At 43.0% G+C, this 26,976-nt stretch overlaps 3 protein-coding genes across 9 annotated transcripts in view; all 3 read right to left on the bottom strand.

Annotated features, from left to right (window-relative positions):
* Positions 1-876: 876 nt before the first annotated feature.
* LOC128599423 (uncharacterized) lies at positions 877-6,454 on the bottom strand. The gene is made up of 8 exons (XM_053610960.1): positions 5,972-6,454; positions 5,490-5,596; positions 5,215-5,318; positions 4,969-5,140; positions 4,751-4,862; positions 3,771-3,859; positions 3,612-3,682; positions 877-1,826 (listed from the first exon to the last, which is right to left on the bottom strand). The coding sequence occupies exons 1-8, from the start codon at positions 6,452-6,454 to the stop codon at positions 928-930; spliced, it is 2,037 nt and encodes a 678-aa protein (XP_053466935.1). The 3' UTR covers positions 877-927.
* Positions 6,455-9,685: 3,231 nt separating this feature from the next.
* LOC128599422 (zona pellucida sperm-binding protein 3-like) lies at positions 9,686-13,613 on the bottom strand. The gene is made up of 7 exons (XM_053610959.1): positions 13,057-13,613; positions 12,099-12,211; positions 11,548-11,651; positions 11,299-11,473; positions 11,077-11,224; positions 10,305-10,501; positions 9,686-9,831 (listed from the first exon to the last, which is right to left on the bottom strand). Exons 1-7 carry the CDS (start codon positions 13,606-13,608, stop codon positions 9,711-9,713), a joined length of 1,410 nt encoding a protein of 469 aa, XP_053466934.1. The 5' UTR covers positions 13,609-13,613; the 3' UTR covers positions 9,686-9,710.
* A 1,542-nt stretch (positions 13,614-15,155) lies between these two features.
* Positions 15,156-26,976, bottom strand: part of dyrk1b (dual-specificity tyrosine-(Y)-phosphorylation regulated kinase 1B) — a 41,765-nt gene continuing 29,944 nt past the window's right edge. For 4 of the 7 annotated variants that reach the window (XM_053611372.1, XM_053611374.1, XM_053611373.1 and 1 more), the window contains 8 exons: positions 26,974-26,976; positions 26,421-26,568; positions 25,340-25,626; positions 24,416-24,562; positions 24,045-24,206; positions 22,218-22,521; positions 21,942-22,045; positions 20,421-21,660 (listed from right to left, as the gene is read on the bottom strand). The exon at positions 26,974-26,976 is cut by the window's right edge and continues 186 nt beyond it. In XM_053611372.1, coding sequence (XP_053467347.1) covers positions 20,992-21,660; positions 21,942-22,045; positions 22,218-22,521; positions 24,045-24,206; positions 24,416-24,562; positions 25,340-25,626; positions 26,421-26,568; positions 26,974-26,976 — 1,824 coding nt within the window. In that variant the 3' untranslated portion in view covers positions 20,421-20,991. Of the gene's footprint in view, positions 18,097-20,420; positions 21,661-21,941; positions 22,046-22,217; positions 22,522-24,044; positions 24,207-24,415; positions 24,563-25,339; positions 25,627-26,420; positions 26,569-26,973 lie in introns of those variants that run through there. The other 3 variants (XR_008384442.1, XR_008384441.1, XM_053611371.1) reach the window with 3 other exon arrangements.

Below are 26,976 nucleotides of genomic sequence, written 5' to 3'. Positions count from 1 at the left end.
ATGTTCCAGCTGAGATTGGGGGGGGGGGGGCCACAATAGACACGTTAAACACAAACACACCACAGTCAGGTTTAAACTTGTGTGAAGATAAAGCCTGTGCGTTACTGTTAAATGGATAGATTTGAATAAAGATCTTGTTATTCCACAAGGGGGCGAAATAGAGCGATAAACTCAGGGCTGTAAATTAATTGAACAAAATGCACTGATGTAGTTCTTCATGCTACAGATGTGATGCTGTAACTTGTCTCTTTCCTAAAGAACTAATTTATGGATTTCACACCATCATTAATTCTTAAAAGTTAATAATAATTTAGAAAGACTGTATATGCTATAAATCTAAACAATTTGGGAACTGATTCCCAATGTAATGAACTGCAGTGTGTTCATGCGTTCTGTAGGTGAAGATCAATCAGCGTGCATTCAGAACATAACCATCAGATGAACGACGTTATTGGACAAAATTATTAACTACCATTTTATCTCTAAAATATCCAACAGGTGTTAATATTTTTCAGGTAAGAAAGGAGAAATGTCTGCGTTCACATTTTAATACCCTGAGAGGAAGTGGGTTCTGTGTTGTGTGTGTACTCTGGTACGTGGTCAATATCACTCAGTTTTATAGTAAACATTAGCGTGGTTAAAACCCATTTCTCCTCAGGTGATCAGAATCCCCAGAATCCCCAGTCATTTCTTGTATAAACTAAACTATTACACCTGAGCGGAGATTAACACTGCAATACATTTGGGCAAAACTTCCAAACATTATGATGCAACAAGAAATCATTTTCTGAAATCACGACCGTTTTGAACCAGCTACATCAGACGCAGTTCAACCCAAAGAAGGTCAAACACCAGAAACAAGACAGAATTGTTCCAGATATTTTTTTTATTGAGATCAAGTGAAATGTTTTGCATCGCGTTTCCTTTTCAGCTGAGTCCAAACACTTCCTCAAAGACCCTGTAAGGCTCCTGCAGCTCTGCGCGTTTGTCTACTGGTGGAACTGTGTTTTGCTCGGCCGAGGGTGCGGGCGTACCGCGACTGACCGCTTCATGCGGGAAAGGCGTGATCTTTTCGTGGTTGGTGTCTGGCATTGGAGTTTCATGCTCACGGTCAGACGTTGGCGTCCTGCGTTCGCTCTCCAGCGTGGGCGGGGTCTCTGTTGTGACCTTTCCATGCTTGTTCTCTAGCATTAGTGTTCCATACTCCTGCTGTGGCACCAGCGTGCCGTGCTCAACCTTCGGTGTGATCTTTCCGTGCTCAGTCTCCGGCGTGGGCGTACTCTCCGGCGTGGGTGTACTCTCCGGCGTGGGTGTACTCTCCGGCGTGATCTTTCCGTGCTCACTCTCCGGCGTGGGCGTACTCTCCGGCGTGGGCGTACTCTCCGGCGTGGGCGTACTCTCCGGCGTGGCCTTTCTCTCCGGCGTGGCCTTTCCGTGCTCACTCTCTGGCGTGGGCGTACTCTCCGGCGTGGCCGTACTCTCCGGCGTGGCCGTACTCTCCGGCGTGATCTTTCCGTGCTCACTCTCCGGCGTGGCCTTTCCGTGCTCACTCTCCGGCGTGGGCGTACTCTCCGGCGTGGGCGTACTCTCCGGCGTGGGCGTACTCTCCGGCGTGGGCGTACTCTCCGGCGTGAGCTTTCCGTGCTCGAATACGAGCGTCCTCTCTGGAACCAACGTTGTGTGCTGGCTCTCCGTTGTAAGTATTCGGCGTTCCGGCTCTGGTGTGAAGATTCCCTCCGTGCTCTGCGTTGGGATACTTCTGTTCCTTTCTTCTGGGTGTTTCTCCACTAAAGCCCCCAGTTCACTCGTCAAGGGTCGCGTCAGTGCTGCGGAAAAAGTCAGCACGTCAATCACAAATGTACATTTATATAGCGAACTGATAGTAAACTGAGCTCACAGTCAGCGGGATTTCAGTCTCAGTTTACATTCTCATGTACCCACTGAATTTAACTGCTGTGAAAAGTATTTGCACCCATCCTGGTTTCTTCAGTTTTTGTGTCTCAGACTAAATTGTTTCAGAAATTAACAAAATCGAAGATAAAACAAAGGCAACCTGATTAAACAATATAGTTACTAAATAATGTTATTTATTGAAGCAAAAACTTCTCCAATACCAACTGGGCCTGTGTGAAAATGTATTTTCCCCCATAGTTACTAATTCCCCAAATCTATGAAAGTGCATTGATAATGGGGTTCAGCTGGACGAGACACAACCAGGCCTGATTACTGCAAACCCTGTTCTATGTAAGTGTAGATGTGATTGAACTTTCTCATCAGCATGAAGTTGATTAAAAGTCTTACTCAGTAACACACTACACCAAAGCTGAAAGAAATTCCAGAAATGATGAAGGTGATTGAAATACATCAGTCTGGGAAGGGTTACAAAGATATTTCAGAGGCTCTGGGACTCCAAAGAACCACAGCGAGAGCCGTTATCTCCAAATGGAAAAACTCTGCACAGTAGTGAACCTTCCCAGAAGTGTGTGACCTCTCAGAAAGAGAGAGAGATTGCACGGTGACAAATTATCCAGGAAGTCACAAGAGCCAAGGACATCATCAAAGGAAATACAGGCCTGTCTTACATCAATAAAGGTCACTGTTCATGACTCCACTATCAGAAAGACACTGGGGGAACACGGCTCCATGGAAGAGTGGTGAGGTGAAAACCACTGCTAACCCAGAACATGAAGACTCTTCTGAATTTCACCAAAACACACCTTGATCCTCAAACCTTTTGGGAGAATGTTCTGTGGACTGATGAGGTGAAAGTGGAACTGTTTGGAAGACAGGGTCCTGTTACATCTGGAGTAAACCAAACACCGAATTCCACAAAAAGATCATCATACCTACGGTCAAGCATGGTGGAGGAAGTGTGATGGTGTGGGGATGCTTTACTGCTTCAGGGTCTGGGCAACGTGCAGTAATTGAGGGAAACATGAATTCTGCTCTCTAGCAGAAAATCCTAAAGGAGAATGTCCGCTCTTCAGTCCGTAAGCTGAAACTCAAGTGTAACTGGACTGTGCAGTGAGACAACGATCCAAAGCGTAGGAGTAAGTCCTAGTCCTAGAAGTAAGTGAAAGTCTGATCTCCAGTTATCAGAAGAGTTTGGTTGCAGTTATTGCTGCTAAAGGTGGCACAACCAGATTTTAAGTTTAAGGGGGAAATTAGTTTTTCCACATGGGTGATGGGTGTTGGATCACTTTTTTGCTTCAATAAAATAAATAAAAACTTGTTTACTCAGGTTGTCTGTTTTATGCTGTATTCCATTTAAAGATCTAAAGCTATTTACCATGAGAGGCACAAAAACAGAAGAAATCAGAAAATTCTCAGCACTGTATCAGAATATTGTCAGTTACCATGACAACCACCAACTGTTCATCTGTTCAGCTAGTTTTCCCATACAGGTTCTAGAGACCAAATTTTCCTCCTTCTCTAATAATTTACACTTCAGAACATAATTAGTCCAAAGATGTGAAGATGTAGTGACATCACAATGCGAGTCCATACACAGCCCCGCCCACAAGTTAGTAATGTACAGAATTCTGACATTTCAGGCATGACATCTGCCACATTAACAATACGACTGTGTGAGGTGTGTTTATAGTCCTCACTCGGCATCTCGGGGACACAGGACGAGTCACAGCATGAACAAACAGAGTCCACACCATAAAGCTCCTCCCACCTAATAAACAAAAACAAAACAGTGATGAATATTAAACATGTATTTAATCTGCATAAACATGGAGTATTAACGAGGTGTTTGGTCGTACCTGTGCTCCAGACTGTTATAGGTGCAGGACTTTGACGTCTCTGTCGGAATGACGTTTCTGATCGACATCTCGCAGTGTATAAACAGATACTGATTTTAAAAAATAAATAAATTCATGATATTTAAAAAAGAGCATATTCATAGTTTCTTGCTGTATTTTAGTTTTTGTATTTTTACCCAGTTTTGGCCCATTGTTCTTTGGTTTATTCCAACGATTAACTGTAGATTCCATGCATGAAGATTTATTTTCATTTTATTTATTTATTTTATTGGCTGTGATGAGCTTCATCCCAAATGTTAAAGCTAAACAGTCTGCTTTAGGCTCCGCCTACTCCGAAACCCAAACTGTTCATTTTACACCATCCCTGAGGCAATTTATCAGAAGGCGTTGATTAATTTTCTATACCAGCAGCTCTGACAGTAGTGAATAACCACAAACCACATGTTTGTTATATTAATGCACTCGTATTAATACGTTATTGTTTCTATAGTAACGGCTTTTATTCACAGCAGGTGCTCCACAAACATTTACGGAAGGAGTGTCCAGTGTCAGCGCTTTCTAACAGTCAGAGGTTTTGTGGCATCTTCAGGACAGGTTACACTTCTTTCCGGTTTCTCAGTAACACGACGAGCTGTGTTTTTTGTCTTAGACTTTGAGAGAGAATAACGGCGCTGGTGAAGGAACGACTGTTTACAGCGGCAATAATGTAAGCTCTTTAATAAAGAAATTGTAATCGTTGTAAAGTTGCTGTGGCGTGAGAGAAAAACACTGAAAATAAGCTAGAGGTTGTGGATAATCTTCCTCCAACAGCACGTCGTCACATTCATCACGGCTCGTTTCAGTCGATCAGAAACACGAGGAGTCGCGTCGCTGACGTTTCTGATCGCTTCTCGGTCAGATCGTCTACAGCGAGAAGTGCGCTTTTCTTAAAGGCTTGATGTTGTAGTGAGAACACTAGCTGGGGATGAACACTTTCGTACCTTCTGCACGTTCCCCTGCAGCGCGAAGGCGTCGACGGAGAACCTGACCACGTTCTTCCTGGTGCTGTTTATGAATCTGGACCTGCTGCTCCTCTTGCTGTCCATCAAGCAGCTGAAGATAAAGACGTGAAACACGACAGTTCGTTCTCAAACACTCGCCCGTCATCAGGAATAAAAACCGTGAAGGAGGAACCGTTATCGTTATTAGGGTTTATTACCCGTGGTCGATGATCTTAACCTGCGGCGTGGAGTCACGCGAGCTGTTCGTGGTCACATGACAGAAATGCACGAATAACCGCTCATCGTCAGGCACGTAAAGAGTTTTGGCTTCGAAGTACATCGGCTTCCCCATAACGAACCCTTCATGGGGTGAGAGTCTGTTCCACTGCTCTGAAACGCAGACACACGGGAAACACGATCAGAGAAAACTCGCAGAATTCAGTTTGATATTTAAACGTCGTTACCGTCGCACGCCGTCAGGGTGATGCCGCCTTTGGTTTTCATGGGTTTAAAGAACTTCAGCCTTTCGACGGATGGCACGAAGCCCATCTTGTACGAGTAGTGGAACCTGTGAAGAGAAACAAGCGACCAATCAGCACGAGGCTCAAAGTCCAGGTGTGTTAACAGTGTAATGCAGGTGCAGTGTTTATTTTGAATGAGAGGAGTGTGAGGTCATCGATCACATGTCCAGGTGTGTTCGCAGCAGAACGGTGAGAGCAGAGCGATGGAATGAACTCACCTGTTAAAGCGACACTGCACAGGTACGGAGAACACCTCAGAACCCGACACACTGCCTTCAGGGGTGTAGTGGAGCGTGTTGGAATAAACAACCGTTCCATTTATGACCTGTATTAACATAAATAAAGAGAGGAAACTGGAGTTTCTTCACAGCGCTGTAGGACTTCATTTCATTACAGGTGTATAATTTATTTAGATTGATATGTTTAGAGTTTAGTAGGGGGTTTAGAGTTTAGTAGGGGGTTTAGAGTTTAGTAGGGGGTTTAGAGTTTAGTAGGGGGAGAGACACCGGAGTAAATGTTGGACTCAAAAGGCCCAAAAATGCAACGCAGCTATACGACATTGATGCTGCATTCAACTGGAGATCACAACTCCTAATTCCCAAACCAAAAGAAAACGCCCCCTTCGTCTTTATCTAGAGAGCGTGATGCAGCGGCGCTTTAGCGGCGCTTTAGTGCCCCCCCCCGTGTATGAACCCGGTACCTGTCTCTGAGTGCCGCACTCGTGCAGTTCGTACTGGAATAAAACGCTCTGCTCGGTCGTTCTGCTGACGTCGCACGTGCCTAGTCTCACGTGCACGCGCTCCCCGCTGGCTTCCAGGCTCGCCTTATGAACTCGCACGCGCATGTCCCGCGCGGTGCACGCGACGTTCACCGGGCCGCTCGGCCTCACTCGGGTCCTCGTGCGTTGCCGTAGCTCGGGCAAGAGAACCTGGCGCACGCGCTTGGGCATCGGCTCGCGGTTTATCACGTGCGCCGGTGAGAAGTGCCGTTTGCCCACGCGCGGCTTTCTGAAATGCCGGAACACGGGCAGGTGTAAATATGGCGCCTCGAGCTGCTCCTGCTGTCCGCTGGTGACCGGATCAGGTGTAAGGAGAGGGTGCGGGTGCGGGACCGTACCGGCGGCGCGCGCGGTCGGGGAGAACAAGCCCATGAGCACGTAGATGGAGGTTAGAATGAGCCCCATAACAGAGCATGAAAACACGCTGGGAAACATTCACTCACTGAAGAGGCTCGCGCTTTCCCACGCGCAAGATATATACCCCACAATGCACCACGCCCTTTGCATTAATTAACCACACACCTGGCGCGTGAAACAGGCGCAAGCTGTTTCCTGTTGTGGGAAAATAAATAAATAAATAAATAATCCTCAGAGTGTGTGTGAGCTCATTAAATCCGTTTTAATGCTTCCTCCAAGTCCGCACACACACGAACATGAACACACCACAGTGTCGTCGTTTTTATTTTAGTTTACTTTCTTTTTTGCTGTGAGCCCAGACTTTCCGAGTTAGGGGCGTGGCGTGTCGATAACACACAGTCCCGGCGGCTCCCGGTGTGACGGCTCGGTTCGGTTCGGTTCGGTTCACCTTTATTGTCACTGTCAGAGTAGTAGTACAGAGGCAGTGAAATGCAGTTAGCGTCCAACCAGCTGTGCGGATCGTAAATAAGTGAAATGAAATAAATAAGGTGATTAGTGTGATTAGTTAAGATAACAGTGTACAGGTAAAGGTATTATCCAGGTAAATGTTTCACAGGTAAAGGTAAACAGAACGATGCAGACCAGTGATGCAACTGGCTATTAGGTAAAATGGGAATTGAGGTGCAGTAGGTTGAGATAAACAGTACACAGATAGAGGTAACAGCACGATGCATGTCATCCGATGCAGTGGATTTCAGTACATGCAAACAGCAACACAGTGCAAATAACAGTCTGCTATAAATAACTGTAGGATGATGGAGAACGGCAGTGATGTGCATAGTAATGTATGATACAGTATAGTGTGGTGTTTAATGCTAATGTTTAGTTGCTAAGTGAAGGCTGGTGGTTAATGTGCAGAAGCTGAGTTCTGTAGACTTCTGTAGCGTGTTCCTGATGGGAGACAAGCCTGGGGAAGCCCAATACTGAGCCCCCTTATGGAGCTCAGTTCAAGGGAAATGTCAGTATGGGAGTATGATACAGCTGTTTCAAGCTTCATTTCTATTAATATGTTCTCAGGGAGTAAAATATTAAGAGTAATGCCGCGTGCTCTGTACTGAAATTGTGATTATGTGCTTATGAGCAGAAAGCAGGCTTTAGTGTAGAATATGAAACAGAAGACTGCTCCTTATTCACAACACAATGATGCTAATTATACTACTGATCAGTGTTTGTGGTTTCACCGCTCAGTGACTTTTCCTTCTCAGGGATTTTGGTGACATTTATTCTGTAATGAGACGATTATTCTATATAAAAATTTTATTAATACAGTTATGATTAACTAATTTAAAAAATACAACTAAACCTGATTTGGCTCAAAGTCTGAAAGTAAAACTTAAAATGAATTCATTCTCAGATGTGTTGCTCAATTCTTATAAATGTCTTCTGGATAAAAGAACAATTTTTATGTTAGGGTCACTTTCCTGAATGAAGTGGTCAGGCTTTAACATGAATCTCTAATAGTGACGGACAGATTTAGATAAAATACTCTGTGCTTGTTTGATGAATTTGAAAGTTATTTCACTGTAACACAACTGATTTACTTCTTTATTTACTTTACATACTCGTAACAGTTAAATGAAACATTTTTAAAAGGGTGAAGAACACCGAGCTTCCTTTCACCCGGAAGGTTTTAGATCAGGTGTGTAATGATTTGCCCTGAAGCGTGTGCTTAGTAAAAATGATATTTTTGAATATATATTGAATATATATTTTTGAATATATATGAATTTATATTTGAATGACTCGCTTCCTGTCAGTGATCCTCATCTGACTCTGTACCATCCTCATGTTTTAAACTTTACTGTTTAACTCTTTCCCCAACACCACGTCAGAGTGAGCTTATTCACCGTGTTCTTCTCAGTGGACGAGAAATCCAGGCTTGACATTTCACATTCATTTCATTTGATTTATTTATTACACAGACTCTGTATAAATGAGAGATAATGGTCAGAGTCCAGACAGTTCTCATCATGAAGAAGAACTTTAGCATGAATGTTCAGGTGAACCCGCGCCCCCGCCCCCGGTCTTTCTGACAGGATTCCCGAAGGGATCCGAGAAGAGCCGAGCAGGAATTAGGAATCTCTGAGCAGCACAAAAACAGATTTTAGTGACCACAGTCAATTATTGTGCTTCATTTTTATCCAATTTTATGTGCTATGTATTGTAAACCCTACAGATGTGACATTTCCACCTGGGATGAGATGAAGGACTCGCTCAGTGATCTTTACTCCTCGTTTATCTCCGAAAACATCTCAGAAACTCCAGTCCATCTTTGCTGCGGTGACTGACGCGGACGTGTTCCTCTTCCGCGACTCTTCGTCTTCCCAGGTTCCCTCGGAGAACGTCGCTACAAAGCCCGTCATGTTTTTCTGCATCGCTCCTTCCTCTTTCTGAACCTCATCAGCGTCCATTTCCTTCTCCTTTTCTCCATCTTTCGCCATGTTCACTGCATCTCCTTCCTTCATCCTTTCATCATTCTCAGACTCTGCAACACCCATCAGAACCTCCTCCTCTAACTCTTCCTTCTCATCTACCACTTCCTCCTCGGTCTCCTCCCCTTCCTCCTGTGTCTCCTCCCCCTCGAGATGATGGTGGCGGTGTAACTGGACGGAGCCCGGCACCGGGTTCAGCCCCTTGTCAGAAGTTTCAGAATAAAGGTCATTGTGGATTAAACTCCACGGCTTGCTGGTCACCACGGCCTGATCCACGAAGGACGAGGAGTCTGCTGGAGCCAAACCAAATACAGACATTATATTTTTAAGTATTCATTTTACAGGTCATTATTATTTATAAAAAACATTTAGAATTCTATCAAATCTCTACACCCAACCCCACCCCCCCCCCCCCCGGTACATTCTTACTGTATAATAATTTGCCATTGTTTGGCATGTGTAATTATCTACATTTATTATTTTCAGCCCCAAAAACATTTTTAAAAAATAAAACTGATTTTAAAATTCTTCATTAAAAAAACCCCGAAAACAATTAAATTTATAAAGAGGCTGAAAAACATTTTAAAAATAAAAATTTATTTTACTGGTGTTTATTTGACACATTTTTATTACAAAGTATTACGTTGAACATTTTTGTAAATAAAATTACAAAGATTTGCTTCATTTGTAGATATAGATTTTATTATAAAGTCATTTTTATTTATACTCTTATAAAGAAGTCATGAGGATGCATACATATGGAACAAGGACGCTGTTGAAAGTGTGATATAGAACAGAAACAGCAATTAACGTTACGTACTTTTAAAACTAAGATGTAAAGACACACAGTTACAGAACTTACTGAACTCCGGAGGGCGACACTGAGAGTCACAGCAGTCACAGACGGAGGCGTCGCCACCAAGCTCCTCCCACCTGATTATAACACACCTCAGAGTTCACACACTCGGCACACACTCGGCACACACTCGGCACACACTCGGCACACACTCGGCACACACTCGGCACACACTCGGCACACACTCGGCACACACTCGGCACACACTCGGCACACACTCGGCACACACTCGGCACACACTCGATTTAAACCCGGTTTTACTGTGAGATTTCTGCACTTTAAGATTGTTCTTCAATAAAAATCTTGATAAAAACCTGGGCACCGACACTGGAGACTCCTTCCATAAATGTCACATGAATTACATAAAACGTCACTCGTCAATCTTTACAGTCCGCTGTGCACGAGCCGTTACTATAGAAACGATAAGGTATTATTTTAACGAGCGCATTGATATAAACCTGCGCTGCTGTCGGAGCTGCTGTTCTAGAAAACTGATCACCACCTTCTGACCAATCACAAGCCAGGATTCTGTAAAGAGGATTAAACTCACCTGAGCGCAGACTCGCTGTAGGTGCAGGACTTTGCTGTGGTGCTCGCGGACGCGTTTCCAACCACAACAGTGCAGTGCAAATAAAAACGCTGATCAACAGAACGACCAACAACCACGAAAACACAGGAAAAAGACTCTGTTAAAGCAAAACCCCAGTTTTCATCCTCATCTTTATCCAACTCGATTAGAACGGGAGTCTAAGGGCAGATGTTCAACTCGATCTAACACGATCTATGTGAAGAAGTTGTTCCTTTCATTACTGGAAACACTTTCAGAGGGAAGAGTCTGTAGTCGTCGTGTGGCTCCGATGGCGTATGGAGATCACAAAATCTACAGGAAAGTGCCAAGTAACCGGAACTACTTTTTGCTGCATGACTCCAGTGTTGGAAAGTTAAAGATAAAGAATAAACAGAGTTTTGAGAAGATTTTCTCTCACGTCTGTCACGTAACAAACGTTTATTCAAGGAAGGAGTTCAGCATCTGCTCTTAGACTTCCATTCGAATGGAGTTCGGAGTAAACAGACTGTCTGCGGTTCTTCTCTCGGTCCATGAACAGACATCAGAGTGAAAAACTCTGGAATGTTTTCAGAAATTGAAATAAAATTTACAACACATTTTTCTTCTATATAATGCTCGATTACGTAATAAAAGCACAGGATTACAGAGAGACATCACGCTTATAAATAAAATGTATAATTACCGTTAATTTCTCTAACATTTAATAAAGTTAAATAAAATTTAAAAAAAGAAAGACCTTTATAAGATTTATGACCGACTCTGTGATATTATATAAAGTAGAAAGCGATACCTCTGAATCCGCCTCAGCGAACAAAAACGCGTCGAGTGTAAAGCGAAGGACGTTCGTCTGCCTCGAGATGTAGCGCGACTGACTTCCTGTCCTCTTACTGTCCACCATGCATCTAACAAACAGAAAAAACTTTAGCGTCATGGCGACTACGTACAGAACAGGAAGTAGAACCTTATGCCCGATTACCCGAAGTTGCTGATGACATCGTAGCGCTGGGTGGAGCTGGAATCCTCGCTCGGCGTAACGTGACAGGCCTTGACGTAAACGCGCTTGTCCTTCAAGATGACTTCTGCTCCGAATTCAAAGTATATGGGCTCTCCGAGGACGTGACTCTTGTTCACCTCAAGTTCCTCCCACTTACCTGTAAGAACACACACAAGCTCGATTACAGCGAGCTGAAACGCTAAGCCACGTGAACGTGAACTGCCGCCTCACCGTTTCGCACAGAGAGACCGAAGACCCGCTTCCTGATCAACGTCTTCCGAAACGACTGCGGACGAGACGCCGGCAAATAGCCGATTTTGTACGAATAGTGAAACCTGGAGAAAAGATTCAACAAAATGAGAAAATGAACTTATCTTTGATTATTTCACTTCAAAATATTTAAACATCACATTTATTTTGTGATGAAAAACTAAACTTAGCGCCACACGTTTAGCAAACGCTGTAGGTTGTCTAGCTTTAGTTTAATGAGCAACCCTTGAACTAACGCTAACCGATGAATTAGCCTTACAGTAAATCAACTAGCCCAATGTTAATAAGTTTGCTTGGAAACAGAGTCAGTCTTGCTAGCATTTTAAAACCGACTCAGAGCAAGCGGACTAGCTAACTACAGAGCATTATGCTAAATGCTAAATGTAACTATAAGAACAAATCTTCAGGCAAGCCACAAAGACGAATATAATTCATAATCTGTGAATAAACCAGCTAATGTACTGTAGTGTTCCTCGGACAGATCCTCGAGGCATGCTGAGACTCGTGCTCACCGATCGTACGCACACTGGACGGGTAGCGTTAGCGGCACAGCTCTGATGACGGCTCCCTGATCCTCCGGCCTGTAGAGAACCTCATTAGTGTACAGGAGCTGTCCGTTTATCACCTGAATAAGAAAGATCTGATTTAGTTCAGCAATAAATCATTTTAAGAAACCACATAAGTCCTGTAGAAGTGCTAGTCAGGATATGCTAACAGCCAGAGAAACATTAGCTGGACTTTACTCACCATCAGATAACCGTTATTAAAGCAGAACCCACTCAGAGTTGCACAGAATTTACACATTTTATTGCCAAGATCTCCAGGTTTCATCTTGCTGCAGATCAAATGTTCTGATTGGTCAGAAGTTCTGACAGTAGCACAGGTTTATATTAACACACTCGTTTCTAAAACGTTATCCTTTCTATAGTAAAGGGATATAAAGTAAGACGTGTCGTACGGAACTGTAATTGTTGGTAAATTGCTGTTGAGCATGAGGAAAACGCTTGGGGACTTGCTGTTGGAGGAAAATAATCATCTTCTGATAGCTAAAGTACCTCCGCTGAAGTACCTCCGCTGAAGTACCACCTCACACCACTCGGACGTATTTTATTTCTTACATAAATATTAATATCTTTCAGATAGATGTTGATGGGGAGGAATAGATTTATCTGCAGCCACTGACGTCACCTCCAAATTTCAAACTTAAATTTTGGCTGATTATTTATTTTTGTTTGTTTATTTATTTAGTGCACATCACAGACCCATGTCTAAGTGTGCACAATCTCTGAACCTTGACAAAAATTATATATACATTTTTAAAAAATTTCCCATCCGAGGACGCCCTTTGCGCGTATCTGTAATGATTAACTGTAATTAATAATGCAGCTCACTGCGCCATCTTGTGTTCGAGAACTGACAGGGCAGGTGAAAGAGTTTCACTCTGATTATATTGCTGGTTTATTTTCTTACCGATAGCGAACTCCCACACTCATTCAGCTCGTACTGGAAGTACAGGACGCTCCCGTCAACACGTGACGGCGGACATGTTCCCAACCGGAAGTAAGCGGCGGAGCTCCGGAAGTTCAGCAGAGCCTGATTGATTCGAACGGAAATCTTGCTGTAGCCACACCACAACTCCACACCGTAATTATTATTCACGGGAGTGACCCGGATGGGAGTCTGGGGCACTTGTGGGATCAGAATATTGGACAGAACGCTCGGTAACGTCCTCCTTCCGGTTACAGGTCTGAAAAGCTCTTTAGAAACGGCAGGAGAGGAGCGGTGGTGGAACATGGGGAGGAGGAGATAAGGAGGCGTGATGGCGGATGGGTGATGAGGAGGAGGATGATGGGTAAAGTCACTGTCCCCGATCTCCGGCCTCGGCTCGTTGTAGAGCTCCTGCTCCGGTGATGTGCTGGTGCTATATCTCTGATCATCACCTCTCCCAGTTACAACCATTACACACCCCAGTAACCTAAACACACACACGTACAGAGAGAGGAGCAGCCGCGCGCCGTTCATTTCCGCCCCACAGACACTAATCTGATTACAAACGCTGGAAGCTTTACTGGGCAGGTTTTTTTTTTTTTTTAAAGAACAGAAAGTTGAGACGCTGCTGCAATTAAGCCACTAACCCGAGAAGCACCTGATGCGACGATGACGTCACTGCTTAATTACATGGCCCCGCCCAACCGGAAATGAATTGGAGAATGGTCATGATTTCCAGTCCTGCAAGAATCTGGTCATTACCTGTTCAGGTCTATTAATAGTAACAGTACTTTTATGTGATCAGGTGTCCTGACAGAAAACAGGCTTTATGGAGATTTAAACGGATCGCTTTTAAACGGTGGAAACGTCGCACGCTGCCGCCCTCTGCCGGTCAGCTCCGTGTAACTACATCATTAAAACCCCAAAACAAATCCAACTAAATGAATTATAAATATATGCAAAAAAAAAAAAAAGATTCAGGCTAACCTGTAAAATTCTGAAATAAAATACACTATATATAAATATAATATATATATTAGTCTGTTATATAGATATATAATTCCTGTGCTTATGAAGTGTTTGACAGTTGTGCAGCTTTTCACATTTACACTCGCTTTTAAGTTTATAATTACTGATTGTAGCTTTAGATACTGTGGAGAATGAGAAGTAACACAGTCTGATGAAATAAAGTCGGCAGATATACAGATTGTAGCCTACATTGGCCTTCAAAAATGTTGAGTATTACAGCAGGTGCAGATCAGTAACACACGTGTGCTACTACACCTGTGAGTGATGTTTCTAAAGTCATAGTAGATCCTGTTATAATAGCACACTGATATCATCAAAGCAATTAACTTATACCGCTTATAAACAGGAGTTTATAGACTGATTTACGTCGGATATGAAAATAACTTTAGTGGAAATTAAGTGCCATTAAGTGGACTGGCTATGTTAAATTGCCCCTAGCTGTGAATATGTGTGTGTGTGTCCAGGGTGAACGCTAGATCCACCCACCCTGTCCAGGATGAACGGTTACTGAAGATGAACGAGTGATTCACAGTGGAAAACAGAGCAGGATGGGTTCTCCCTGTTGAGTTGTGGTTTCCTCCATGGGTTCCTCCTCCTGAGCTCTGACGCCGTCTTTAAAGCTGCTTTTCGGACAAAATAATACAATTCTGTTCTCTAACACACTGACACACATATTGCCTTATAATTGGTGTGTTGAACTGGAAACACATTCAAACTTGAAGGACGTCGAAGATTTTAAATCAGGGACCCCTTAAAAAAATCTCCTGACCCCCTCAGCTCAGATTTATTTCATGTACATAATGCAACACTTCAGATATTAGGCTCGTTATTTAAATGTATACAATCATACCATGCTTTTTTTTTTTTTTGGAGCCTTGGTTTCAAATCCCACTTCATTTTTATTTACTCATCATTAGATTCGCATGGACGTTATTTATAAGCCACTTGTTTTTGTGGTATTGAGATTTGGATTCAAACCAGATAATAAATATGAATAAAAACAGTTGAAGCAGATAATAACTTTAAAAACAATAATAAATATAATAACTTTTATTAATGGTTGGTTGTGATTGGTTGTTCTACCACTGTAGCAGTTTTCTTACTTAAAAAAAGAAAAGAAAGAATCACAAACCCCACTTTCAGACCCGATGATGATGATCTGGTAAAAGACTGGAGCAGAAGTGTTTTCTTCAGAGCTGTTGACGCTGATCAGCGTTTCACACTTGCTTCTCGTTACCTATCTAACATCACACAGACGTTCTCTACGTCTCGGAAGCTGCTTTACACAGCTCCACTTTCATATAAGGCCGCTTTGTAAGTGGACAATTACTGACTGTAGTCCCTCCATCGTGCTGTAAAGTATTGGCACCCCTCTATTCCATCCTTAGTTCTGTATCGTCGAAGGGTTTCAGTCTAACCAATCAGAAGCCACACTTCAAGTTGGTCCTCATGTTCCCAGCCCTGGTCCTGGAGGACCTCCTGTCCTGCACATTGGGCGTGTCTGCTTCAACACACCAGATTCAGCTAATTGATCTGAAAACACTAAAATGTACAGGACAGGAGGTTCTACAAGACCAGGGATGAGAACCTGTGGGTCATCAAGTGCAGTTTCTGATCGTTTGGAAAGAAAACCCGCAGCCACACCGGACATCCTGGACATCCACCATTGGAAAGGGAACAGCACACACACCGCTGAACAGATATGACTTTACTACACACCTTCTATCTGTTCAGTTATTGACTGAAGCTCATCTTTTTCCCAGTACAGTGTGTTCATCTGACATATTTGTTTTAAATGTATTTTTAACATGATTTTTAACGTATTGTTTGTATTTGATTTTCTACTCCATTAGAACGTGCAGCGAGCGCTTGTTTATGACGAAGCTCTTAAATCTTTCTTTTTAAACAAATATGAGATTATTATTAAGCCTGTTTCTAGACATATTTACTCGTTTCAAGCTTACAACGGTCTTGTTTTACCGGCCGATCATTGTGTTTCTTTCTATAAACAAACTTGAATTCATGTAAATTATTATTTTTTAAATATCTAGAAATAGGTTTTACATCGTGCTTAAAAACAATCTGATAACGATTAAAGAAACGTTCATTAAATTAGCCTTTATTCAAGATATCTTTTCTTGCTAAATACCTCAGCTGAGCAGCGACGCTGAGGTGTTTAAACCCCCAAACGTATCTGCGGTGGTCTGTTCACACTATTGGACAGATTTGAGCGGGTGCCAATACTTTTCTACAGTTTATGCATTGTGTTTTGCAGTGTAAGATGTGATCCTTTCCAGCGTGGTGTTCACGTGTCACACGTTTGCTGTTTGCTAGCTCAGGAGTGTCAGTTTCCCGGACAGGTAATAAACTCTGAAACACCATGAGAGTCAGAAACATCTCCTCGGTGTGTTTGGGTTTAAACAGAAGCAGCGATGAAGCGGCGATGATGAAGACCAAGACGTCCATCTTCTGAGGTTTCTGAGGTTCCTTCGTTTCCCATTAGACCTGGAACATCTGACCGACATCATCATGCTGACATTCTCATAAACGTCATGTTTCACACGTGGCAAATTCGTAAGAATTCTAACACACACACACACACACGTGTGCCATCGTTATTATAAAATCGTATTTAAGGAGTGATTTTATTCGTTGGGACGTTGCCTAAGTAGGGAGGAAAAGTCTGTTCCATTCGAAAGTCTTTCTAAACACGGTATTGTCCACCTCGCGTCTCAAACTCGTGCTCCTTCTTCTTCATATTTGTTCGGAATAAACCCTGTTCAGACCGGATTAGGTTTCCACACGGATGTGTGTAATGAAATTCCTGGAGTTACTGAGTTCCTACAGACGTGACCTATTAATGATCACGCGTGGCCACGCCCCCAACAACAAGGGCTTATAATTAACAAGCAAGACAATGTGTGTGTATTAAAATGAGGCGGTGAAGACCCGCCCACCTCCGTGATTTATCCAGATTCATCACTCATCGTATGTCGATCAATCAGACTTCTACAGACGTCGTCTTGCGACATACCGAACGTACACGCGTCTGGAAAACTAATCCCGTTTGAATAGGGATTAAGAAAAACACTCCATCCTTGTGCTAAATAAATGAGACTCCCTACTTAGGCACCCTACATAGGATCCTGAACTGAAAGCAGGAGCGTCATGATATCAGATATAACTAACAACTGGAAGCTATGACAGCTAAGCCCCGCCCACTGCCAAAACTGAACCCCTCGTAACTTTTCATACAGTTCGTCTGTGTGAATTCTTACGAACTTGCGGTCGTGTTCCGAAAGCCGCAGTGTGTCCGAGACTGAAATGTCCACGATGTCCACCATGAGCTACACCGTTAACGTAGCTAACAAGTGGCAGAAACGTCCAGCCACCAGATTAGCACAGTGCACTAAACATAACTACATGTCTGAATCCTCACACATGGCTTTACTCTTTATCATCCAATAAAACCTCTGATGGATGTACAAGCTCTGCCTCCAGACTTTAGGTAGGCCACGCCCCCGTCCCCTGATTCTGATGTTGGAGGAAAGTGATTGTGGATGGAGCTCAGCCTGAACAACTCCATGAACCCCGACCGTGGGAGGATTTGCACACTTGGGCACGTTTAGCGCACCATGCTAACCTGGAGGCCGCGCGCGGGGAAACATCGTGCGCGTTTCAGCGGCTTTAACACTTTAATACCCCATACAGAGCCAGTGTGATGAACTTCTCCACGTGAGATTAGAGGCAACTTTCTCTTTAATAGAGAAACCAAAAAACCGATGATGTGATAATACTTCAGACATGATGTTTCTCATGAAGGATGGCGTTGAGAAAATACAAAGTAAAGCAGCCGTGTCGGCCGATTACAAGTTTCAACCGCAACAGAAAGGACAGCAGTCATCGTTACTGATGTGAGAGAGAGTTAAGGTAGTTTTGGAGGTCCTGTTGCCTTCAAGGTCGCAGGTTTGAATCCCAGTCACGAGAAGCAGCCTTGAGAAGAAAAAAATAATATATATATGTGTGTGTATATATATATATATATACGTATAGATATACATATATATATATAACACGACATTTTCATCCTACCATTGCTTAACCGTTAACTTGGATGAAGCATGAGTGCTATGTACACAAATTACAATGGATGATGATGTCATCAGTTAATTAAATATACGGTAATTGGTCAGTCAAACTGAGGCTCGCTTCCGATACGACTCCGATTCTCACAAGGATTTGAATTGTAGTGGATTTCTTTTCTACACAATTACATGAGGCTTGAAATTTCTTTTTTTTTTAAGCTATACATGTCGTTTGACCCCTGCTCAAACTCCGCCCCCGTCCCGTCCCACTCTGTCCGGCGGCTGACCGAGAAATCGAGGCACTTGTTTAATACCATGTTTCCGTTACAGAATAGAAATGTCAAGCTTTCACCTGTACCAAGAAAGAAAGTAAACAAAACCCCAAACAAACAAACAAAAAAAACAGCAGAAAACAAGTTCATTTTTTCTTTTTTTTTTTCTTTTTTTTCCTTGTTAAATAGTAATAAATACATGAGATGCAGTGGTTTTATAATTTTTTTTTCTTTTTTTTCTGAAGCAGGAGGGTTAAAAAGTTTTTTTTATTCATTTATTTTTATTTATTTAATTTATTTATTTATTTATCTGTCGTTTTTCTTTAGCAGCAATCCGAACATGGTTGAGAGTGGAGATAGCAGCCGAGAGAGAAGTAGTTCACTTTTTTTCTCTTTTTTTTCTTCTTTTTTTAACTTCATGATGGCTAACAGCACTCACAGAGTGTTGCAGAGGAGGAGAGAGAGAGGGAGAGAGAGGGAGAGGGAGAGGGAGAGAGGGAGCGAGGGAGGGAGAGAGAGAGAGGACAGATGATGACAAATAACGAGGGAATGAGAGAGAAAGAAAAGCCTGAAATAATAAAAAAGGGAGATACACAGAGAAAGATAAAACAAGAAAAAGAAAGAGGCATGAGAAAGAGAGAGAGACAGAGAAAGAGAGAAGCTTAAACGAAAGGAAGGATGAGAGAAAAAGCGAGACAGGTTTGACTTAGAATATTCAGCGAGCCAGTGAGAGAGAGAGAGAGAGACAGAGAGAGAGACAGACGTGGGATGAAAGTGAGACAGGAGTGAGAGTCTGATGAAGAAGGCAGACGAGTTTTTTAAAAAACAAAAACAAAAAAAACAAACAGGGAAGCATTTTGGTTTTTCCGTGTGGCCGAGCGCTTTGTCATGGTTTTGTTGTTTTTGTTGCTGTATCACTTCCTCCTGTGTGTGTGTGTGTGTGTGTGTGTGTGTGACTACGGTTTCTGTCATTTGCTTCATTTTATTTGTTTCAGAGTTTGAGATCAGAGAAGCCAGTGTGTCAGCCAACGAGATCGGAAACTATAAAAACAAAACAAAACAAAAAAGTAACAAAAGTGTGTGTGTGTGTGTGTGTGTGTGTGACGTGTCACCTGTCTGTCAAAATAATAAATAACACATCGAATAAATTAAAAAAAAAAAACACCACACCCACCTGTCTTTCTCACTCACAAATCCTTCCATCTCTCTCTGTCTCTCTCTCTGTCTCTCTCTCTGTCTCTCTCTCTGTCTCTCTCTCTCTCTGTCTCTCTCTCTGTCTCTCTCTCTCTCTGTCTCTCTCTCTCTCTCTCTGTCTCTCTCTCTGTCTCTCTCTCTCTGTAGTGACTCTTAATAAATTAATTTATAAACAATATACACTCACCACTAGACTTCAGTAAAACAACAATAATAATATAAATGATACGGGATCCTTCCTCCTCTCTCACACTCTTGCTGGCATTCCTCGGCGCGAATGTGAATTATCGCGGTCACCTCCACCTACGTGTGTGTGTGAGTGTGTATGAGTGAGTGTGAGTGTGTGTCGATACGATAGTCATACGATATATTGCGATATTAGTGTTCAGTCTTCCGGATATCGTGACAGGACAGCACGGGAACAGTGAAAACGCCTCTCAGTTATGACCATCATTAAAAACGGAGCGATTTGATCACACTCTCGATATTATCACGTATTAAAAGTGTTTACTGTCGTATTTAAAGCTGCAGTTTGTGTTACTGTTTGTGTTAAAAAGTTTAAAAGCGTTTCTAGAACTGAAATACTCGTATTATTTCAAAGATAGCTATTGTACATTAAACCACCCGGGCAGCAGAGGGCGCCACTTCAAAACGTGTCTGAGATGAGGACCTTTAACAGACGGCTGCGTTTCTGGGTGTTGAATATTGCGATATATCGTATAACCGGTAATCGACACGTGCCGAGATACATGCTGCTGTTTCTTCATCTCTCTCTCTCTCTCTCTCTCTCTCTCTCTCTCTCTCCCCTGCTGTTTCTCTCTAACATTCATCGCTCCGATCTGACGCTCCTCAACGTTCCGCGCCTCGGAAACAAAACAACAAAAGTTTCAACGAAAAAAAAGAAAAAAAAAAAAAGAAAAGAATAAATCTCTCGCTGCAAACCTATCCTTAAATCACATAAAATCCAATAATAATAATAATAATAATAATAATAATAATAATAATTGATGAGTAATAAAAACAAACCTTCTGAAGCTCTCTGACGGCGTAACGTAACCCTCCGCTCACTTCATTCAAAAACAAAACAAAACAAAAGAATTGAACAATGTTATTTCCTTCTCGCTCTTCTCCTCCCCATGCAAAACAAAAACAAACAAAAATGAAAATTTTCACAAGTTTTTTCTCCGTGTGGTGTTTTTGAAAGTGTGTGTGTGTGTGTGTGTGTGTACTACATGTCTGTGTATTTTTGTTTTTTGTTTTTTAAATCATTTACGTTAAAATTTTTTTGTTTTTTCAATTTTTTCGTGTATGGCTTTGCGTAATTTGTTCAAGATTTATCAAGAGTTGGCCGCGCTCTGCCCGCCTCCGCCCCCCCCGCCTCCCATCATGATGGAATCCTCCGACGAATCGGGTCTAACCCCGCCTCTGGGCGGTGCTCCGGTGATTACCCCGCCTCCCTGTGGTGGGTTGTTATTGTTGTTTCCGGGGTAACAGGGCGGGACGTAGCCCATGCTGTCCTGAGTGGGCGGGGCTTGTGCGATCTGCTGCGTCTGAGAGGCCGTTCTAGTCCGAAAGGCGGAGATTCCCAGGTGGAGGTTGGAGGAGCCGTACTGGCTGGAGTCCAGGCTCGACGGAGGAAGAGAAAGGGGCGGAGCCAAGGAAGACTGAGCCAATTGGTGATGGTGGTGATGCTGATGATGGCCGCCGAGACTCAGCTCGATGCTGTCCTGCACTTGCGACGACGGTGGCGGCGATGACATCATCGCCTGACCTTGCGAGCCTTGGCCTTGCGAGCCTTGAACTTGCGACCCTTGACCCTGGGCCGGACCCTGCTGGCGAAGCTGGCGGCCGTAGACGGGGTGCGGGTGCAGCGTCTCCATCATGGCAGCTCCGCCCAGGAAGTGGCGCTGCTGCGTGGCGGCGGGTTTGTGCAGCAGGAGCTGTGGGTACGACGAGTCGCTGCTGTCACTGCCCGGCCAGATACGCAACTGCTGCTGAGACGGAGCCTACAGACCCGAGAGGAGGAGGAGGAGGAGAGGAAGGAAGGAAGGAAGGAAGGAAGGAAGGAGGAAAGGATGACAGGTGAGAGGAGAGAACGACAGGAAGGAAGGACAAGAGGACAGAAAAGAGGAAGACAGGAGGGAAGCAAAGAGAGACATATTATTACAAAACAGTAGTAGGGAGCAGTCGTCTCGGTTACTGACAGATCTCAAACTCCGCCCACACTTGGTTACTGTTGCTAAGCCAAAGTTATTATAAAAAAACCCCCAAAAATCCCAGGCCATACCTGCGGGCTCTGCATCTCGTAGTCCGTGTGTGTGACGGCGCTGTTGTAGTATCGGTTGCTGTACCGATAGTTTCGGTTGTCATTGGAAGAACCGCTGGATCCACCTGGGGTCAGGAAACACGCTTACAGATGTGGAAATTATGGCTTTTTAAAAAAAATATGGGATTTTTATTTACACAGGAAATTTTTAACGTCCAATCAGCAACCTCAACCCTGATCAGTTCGTGAAGAGCTGGACTGAACTTTCTGTGTGTGTGTGTGTGTGTGTGTGTGTACCAGAGCTGGACACGGAGCTGGTGGTGGAGGTGGAGTGGCTGTGGTCCATGGCCGGGCTGGTGGAGGTGGAGCTGCTGGTGTTTGTTCCCTCGTCTGTGGTCTTTTTGAAGAAGTTGTGCTGCAGGGCGTAGAACGGCGTGATGCGCGTTTTGGGGTCGTAGTCCAGCATGCGCAGGATCAGGTCCTTAAACTTCAGGTAATCGCAAGGGGCGTGGCCTTGCTCCCCAGCCCGCCTTCCCCCGGGACCCCCGGTCTCCACCCCTAAAATCTCATGGAGACGCCGGGTTGCGGGAGGTTTATACTCCTGAAGAAAGGGAAGACCGATAGAGAGAGAGAGAGAGAGAGAGAGATTAAAAACACATCATCATCATCATCATCATCATCACATGTACAGATCAAATTTAAAATGTGACAAGCTGGTGATGTCACTCCAGTTTGTCTCTGGTGGGCGTGGCCTGTCCTGCTTGTGAGGATCTGATAAAGGTTCCTGAAATGTATTTGGAAATGAGGTCTATGGCTTAACTTTACCTCCCGAGTGTCTTTAAAGATAAAAAGCGAAAGTCAGGAGAGTAGAGCTCATGCTGGACGTTAGACAGACCACGCCGCACGATTATCTAGTCCGGTGTGTATCACTGATTTACTGACTAACTGACTAAAGCTTCATGAGTAAAACTGTGATAAATACAGAGATAGTGAGGGTGAGAGTGCATGATGGGTAACAGGGAGGAAGTGAACAGAGGACAGGTGACCCAGTGAGTGTCTCGCTTGACCTCGTCTCCAGTTCTGATGAACCTGGGAAGTGTTTTTATTCTGAGGACTGAGGAGAACAGCTGAGGCACGCACTCACCCAGCTGAACAAAAACACATCATTCAGAACTCGGAGTAAACTAGTGAGGGGACTCACATGTCTGTCTGGGTTTTCCCCCAGTTTAAATCATTAAAATAATTGGGTACGAGTGAGTAAACGTGGAGGTCTTTTTTGAGATCCACCAAGAGGGGGCGCTGGTGGGAAGACGTTTCTTCACTTCTTTATCTCCTGCCTGCGATTAGGTCCCTGTTACTTCTTATTAAACGTGTAGAGAGCGAGCTGCTCGTCACACGCTAGTGCGAGTGAGAACCTAGCGTAAGAGTGTGAGGCTCGGGTGAGCGAATGCAGCTATAAGCTAACACTGGAGACTCAGTTTAGCTCTGGGATCGACATGGATTAGATGATTACAGTGATGATGATGATGATGATGGTGATGGATGAAGATGCTATTTACACAATAATGAGATATCATTTGAAAAATGAGGTGTGTGTGAGATTGTGATGCAAAAAGGGGCAGGGTTAATAGGTTTGGTTTAATTAGGGCTTAATTAGGTGATGCATGTGATATAAAAGGGGCGGGGTTTAACAAGTTTAATGGCTTTAATAACTAATTAGAAGATGACATTTACTGATGATTGTGTGTGTCTGTTATATAAAAAGGGGTGGGGTTTAATAGATTTAATGACTAATTAGAATATGAATTACTGATGATTGTGTGTGAATGTGTGATATAAAAAGGGGAGGGGCTTAATAGGTTTATTTGCAACAGTGTTGTAAAGTCTGTTGATGCAGGTGATGTAAAGAGGCGGGGTTTAACTAGTTTAACGGATTTAATGACTAATTAGAAGATGACAGATACTGATGTGTGTGTGTGAGGTGTAAAAGAGGTGTGGTTTAATGGGTTTAATGGTCAATTAGAAACAGTGTTGTGATGTTTGCTGGTGTGTGTGATGTAAAAGGGGCGGAGCGTAATGGATTTAATGGTTTTAATGGTTAAGTAGAAGCAGAGTGCTACTCACGGAGGCTGAAGGATAAAGTACCTTCTTTATGTCCTTGTTCTTCTTCACGGTCCACAGGCCGTCTGAGAGCTTATCGAAGTATTTGCGTGCTTTAGGTGCCTGATCCAGCATGTGGTTCGGAGGAACGCCCAGCACCTCCACAATCTTATTCATCTGATCCACCTAGAAACCAGAATAAGAATTACTTCTAATTATAACGAACCAAACAACAGGAAGCAGAAGAATGAGGAATAATAAATAATAAAACAGTATAAAAAAATGCCATATTCATGGTGCTGTATAGCTTCTCAATAATTTTATTTAATGCTTTATTTTATAATCATGTTAGCTAAATACCTGGTGCTGTACTGTGTGTGTGTGTGTGCACGTACCTCATTAGAGCCGCTGAACAGTGGCTCCCCCGTGTGCATCTCCACCAGGATGCAGCCGAGACTCCACATGTCGATGGCCAGATCATACGGCATTCCTAACAACACCTCGGGAGAACGGTAGAACCGACTCTGTATGTACTGATAGATCTGTCACACACACACACACACACACACACACACACACACGCACGCACACATGAGAGGTGTTATGATGACCCATCTTCGTTTTGTTCCGTGATTTAGCCTTACTAAGCAAGAGTTAAAAGAAAGAGAAAAACAATACAAGGATGAAAGAGAGGAACGACTACAACAACGCTGACGAAGAAGGAAAACAAACCAGGGAAGCGAATATAAGGAGAAGATCAGGATGAAAAAGAAAGTAGTGACAATGAAAAAAAAAATGGTTGGAGGAAGAAAAAGAAGAGAGAAGGTGCAACACGAGATGAGAAAGAAAAGAAGAAAGAAAAACGTTAAAATGGAAAATTTAAAAATAAAAAGAACAAACGTTATATTTTATCATTTTGAGTGAGCTAATTCTGTTTATTTCAGGCATAAAATGAGGGAATATTAACATGTATAAAAATGTATAATGACCCCTAGGTTTTAAGCAGGAAATGAATCTGTTTCAGAAATCTGCAGTAACACGTTTTGTCCACTTGGGGGCAGCACAATCTGAGTGAGTGTTATAGAGGACGTCTTTACTAATAAGGCCATAAAGGCAGCAGTGAGTCTTTTTCTCCAGCAGGGGGCAGCAGAAAATAAGTGTGTGTGTGTGTGTGTGAGAGAGAGAGAGAGAAGGATAAATCAGCAGCTGATGGGAAATCATTACTGGAGTTAAATATCGCATCAGGAAAAGAGAATGTTTTTGCTCGGGATAACTCTGTGTGCGTGTGTTTGTGTGTGTGTTTGTGTACGGTGTCTCACCCTCTGCCCGAGCTGACAGGAGCTGCCGAAGTCGACGATCTTGATGGCGCTGCGTTTGGGGTTACACAGCAGGATGTTCTCGGGCTTCAGGTCGCAGTGGATGATGCTGAGCTCGGGCGTGGCCAGGAAGAGCAGCGCCGTGCACAGCTGCTGAGCGAACTTCCGCGTCAGGTTGAGCGACACGCCCCGGAAATTAGTGTTACGCAGCAGATCGTACAGGTTATAGGAGAGCAGCTCAAACACCAAACACAGGTGATTACGGAACATGAAGTGGCGCTTCAGGTGGACTGACAGAGACAGAGAGAGAGAGAGAGAGAGAGAGAGAGAGAGTGTTAATTTGTCTGATTTTGCTGTGAGGTTTTTTTTACTTTCATTGATAATGTAATAATGTAATAATGCAGTAATGTAATAATGTAGTAATGTAATAATGCAGTAATGTAATAATGTAATAATACAGTAATGTAGTAATGTAGTAATGTAATAATGTAATGTAATAATGTAGTAATGTAATAATACAGTAATGTAGTAATGTAATGTAGTAATGTAATAATGTAGTAATGTAATGTAGTAATGTAGTAATGTAATAATGTAATAATACAGTAATGTAATAATGCAGTAATGTAATAATGTAATAATACAGTAATGTAATAATGTAGTAATTTAATAATGTAAAATACAGTAATGTAGTAATGTAATAATGTAGTAATGTAGTAATGTAATAATGTAGTAATGTAGTAATGTAATAATGTAGTAATGTAGTAATGTAGTAATGTAATAATGTAGTAATGTAGTAATGTAGTAATGTAATAATGTAATAATGTATTAATGTATTAATGTAGTAATGTAATAATGTAATAATGTAGTAATGTAATAATGTAATAATGTATTAATGTAGTAATGCAGTAATGGAGGCTAAACTGGTGGCCATAAACCTGCATTACTCCATTACTAAATTATTACATTACATTAGTACATTACTACTGCACTAAACCTGCACCCCTGACTTTAATCACATGCTAATTTAGTGTATGTAAAAGAGAATTCTGTGTGTGTGTGTGTGTGTGTGTGTGTGTGTACACACCTATATAGTACTTCATCTCGGTGTCGTGTTTGTTCATGAGCTCGAGGAGCCGGAGTTCGATCTGCGCCTGGTTCAGGAAGGCTTTCTTATTCTTGATGATCTTGATGGCCACCCACTCCTGCTCGTGGTGATCGTACGCCTTCACCACCTGTGTGTGGGGTGAGAGGGTCAAAGGTCATTAACAAGCTTATTCTTATACTTTAGTGTGATGCTGAACCTGCCTGTCTGTGTCTCTGTCTATATCTGTCTGTCTGTGTCTATCTCTCTGTCAGTTTGTCTCTCTATCTCTGTCCAGGTGTCTGTCTGTCTCTCTGTCCATGTTTCTGTCTGTCTCTCTCAGTATATGACTGTCTGCCTGTCTATATTTCTAAGCTTCTGTTCTGTTCTGTCTCTTTGTCTATCTGTCTAACAATTGAGCCTTTGAACATAAACACACTACAGTGAAGGTTCAGTCTGTGTTTTGTTTTTTTTTGCGTTTGGGACAACGGCCCTGTCTCTTTACCCCCCACCCCCACCCCGTGAGCAATCCCAGCATGCACCTGGGGAGTCTCACCTG

The sequence above is a fragment of the Ictalurus furcatus genome, chromosome 23 (genome assembly GCF_023375685.1).
Source record: "Ictalurus furcatus strain D&B chromosome 23, Billie_1.0, whole genome shotgun sequence".
Lineage (NCBI taxonomy): Eukaryota > Metazoa > Chordata > Actinopteri > Siluriformes > Ictaluridae > Ictalurus > Ictalurus furcatus.
This window is presented reverse-complemented; position numbering and strand designations above follow the sequence as displayed.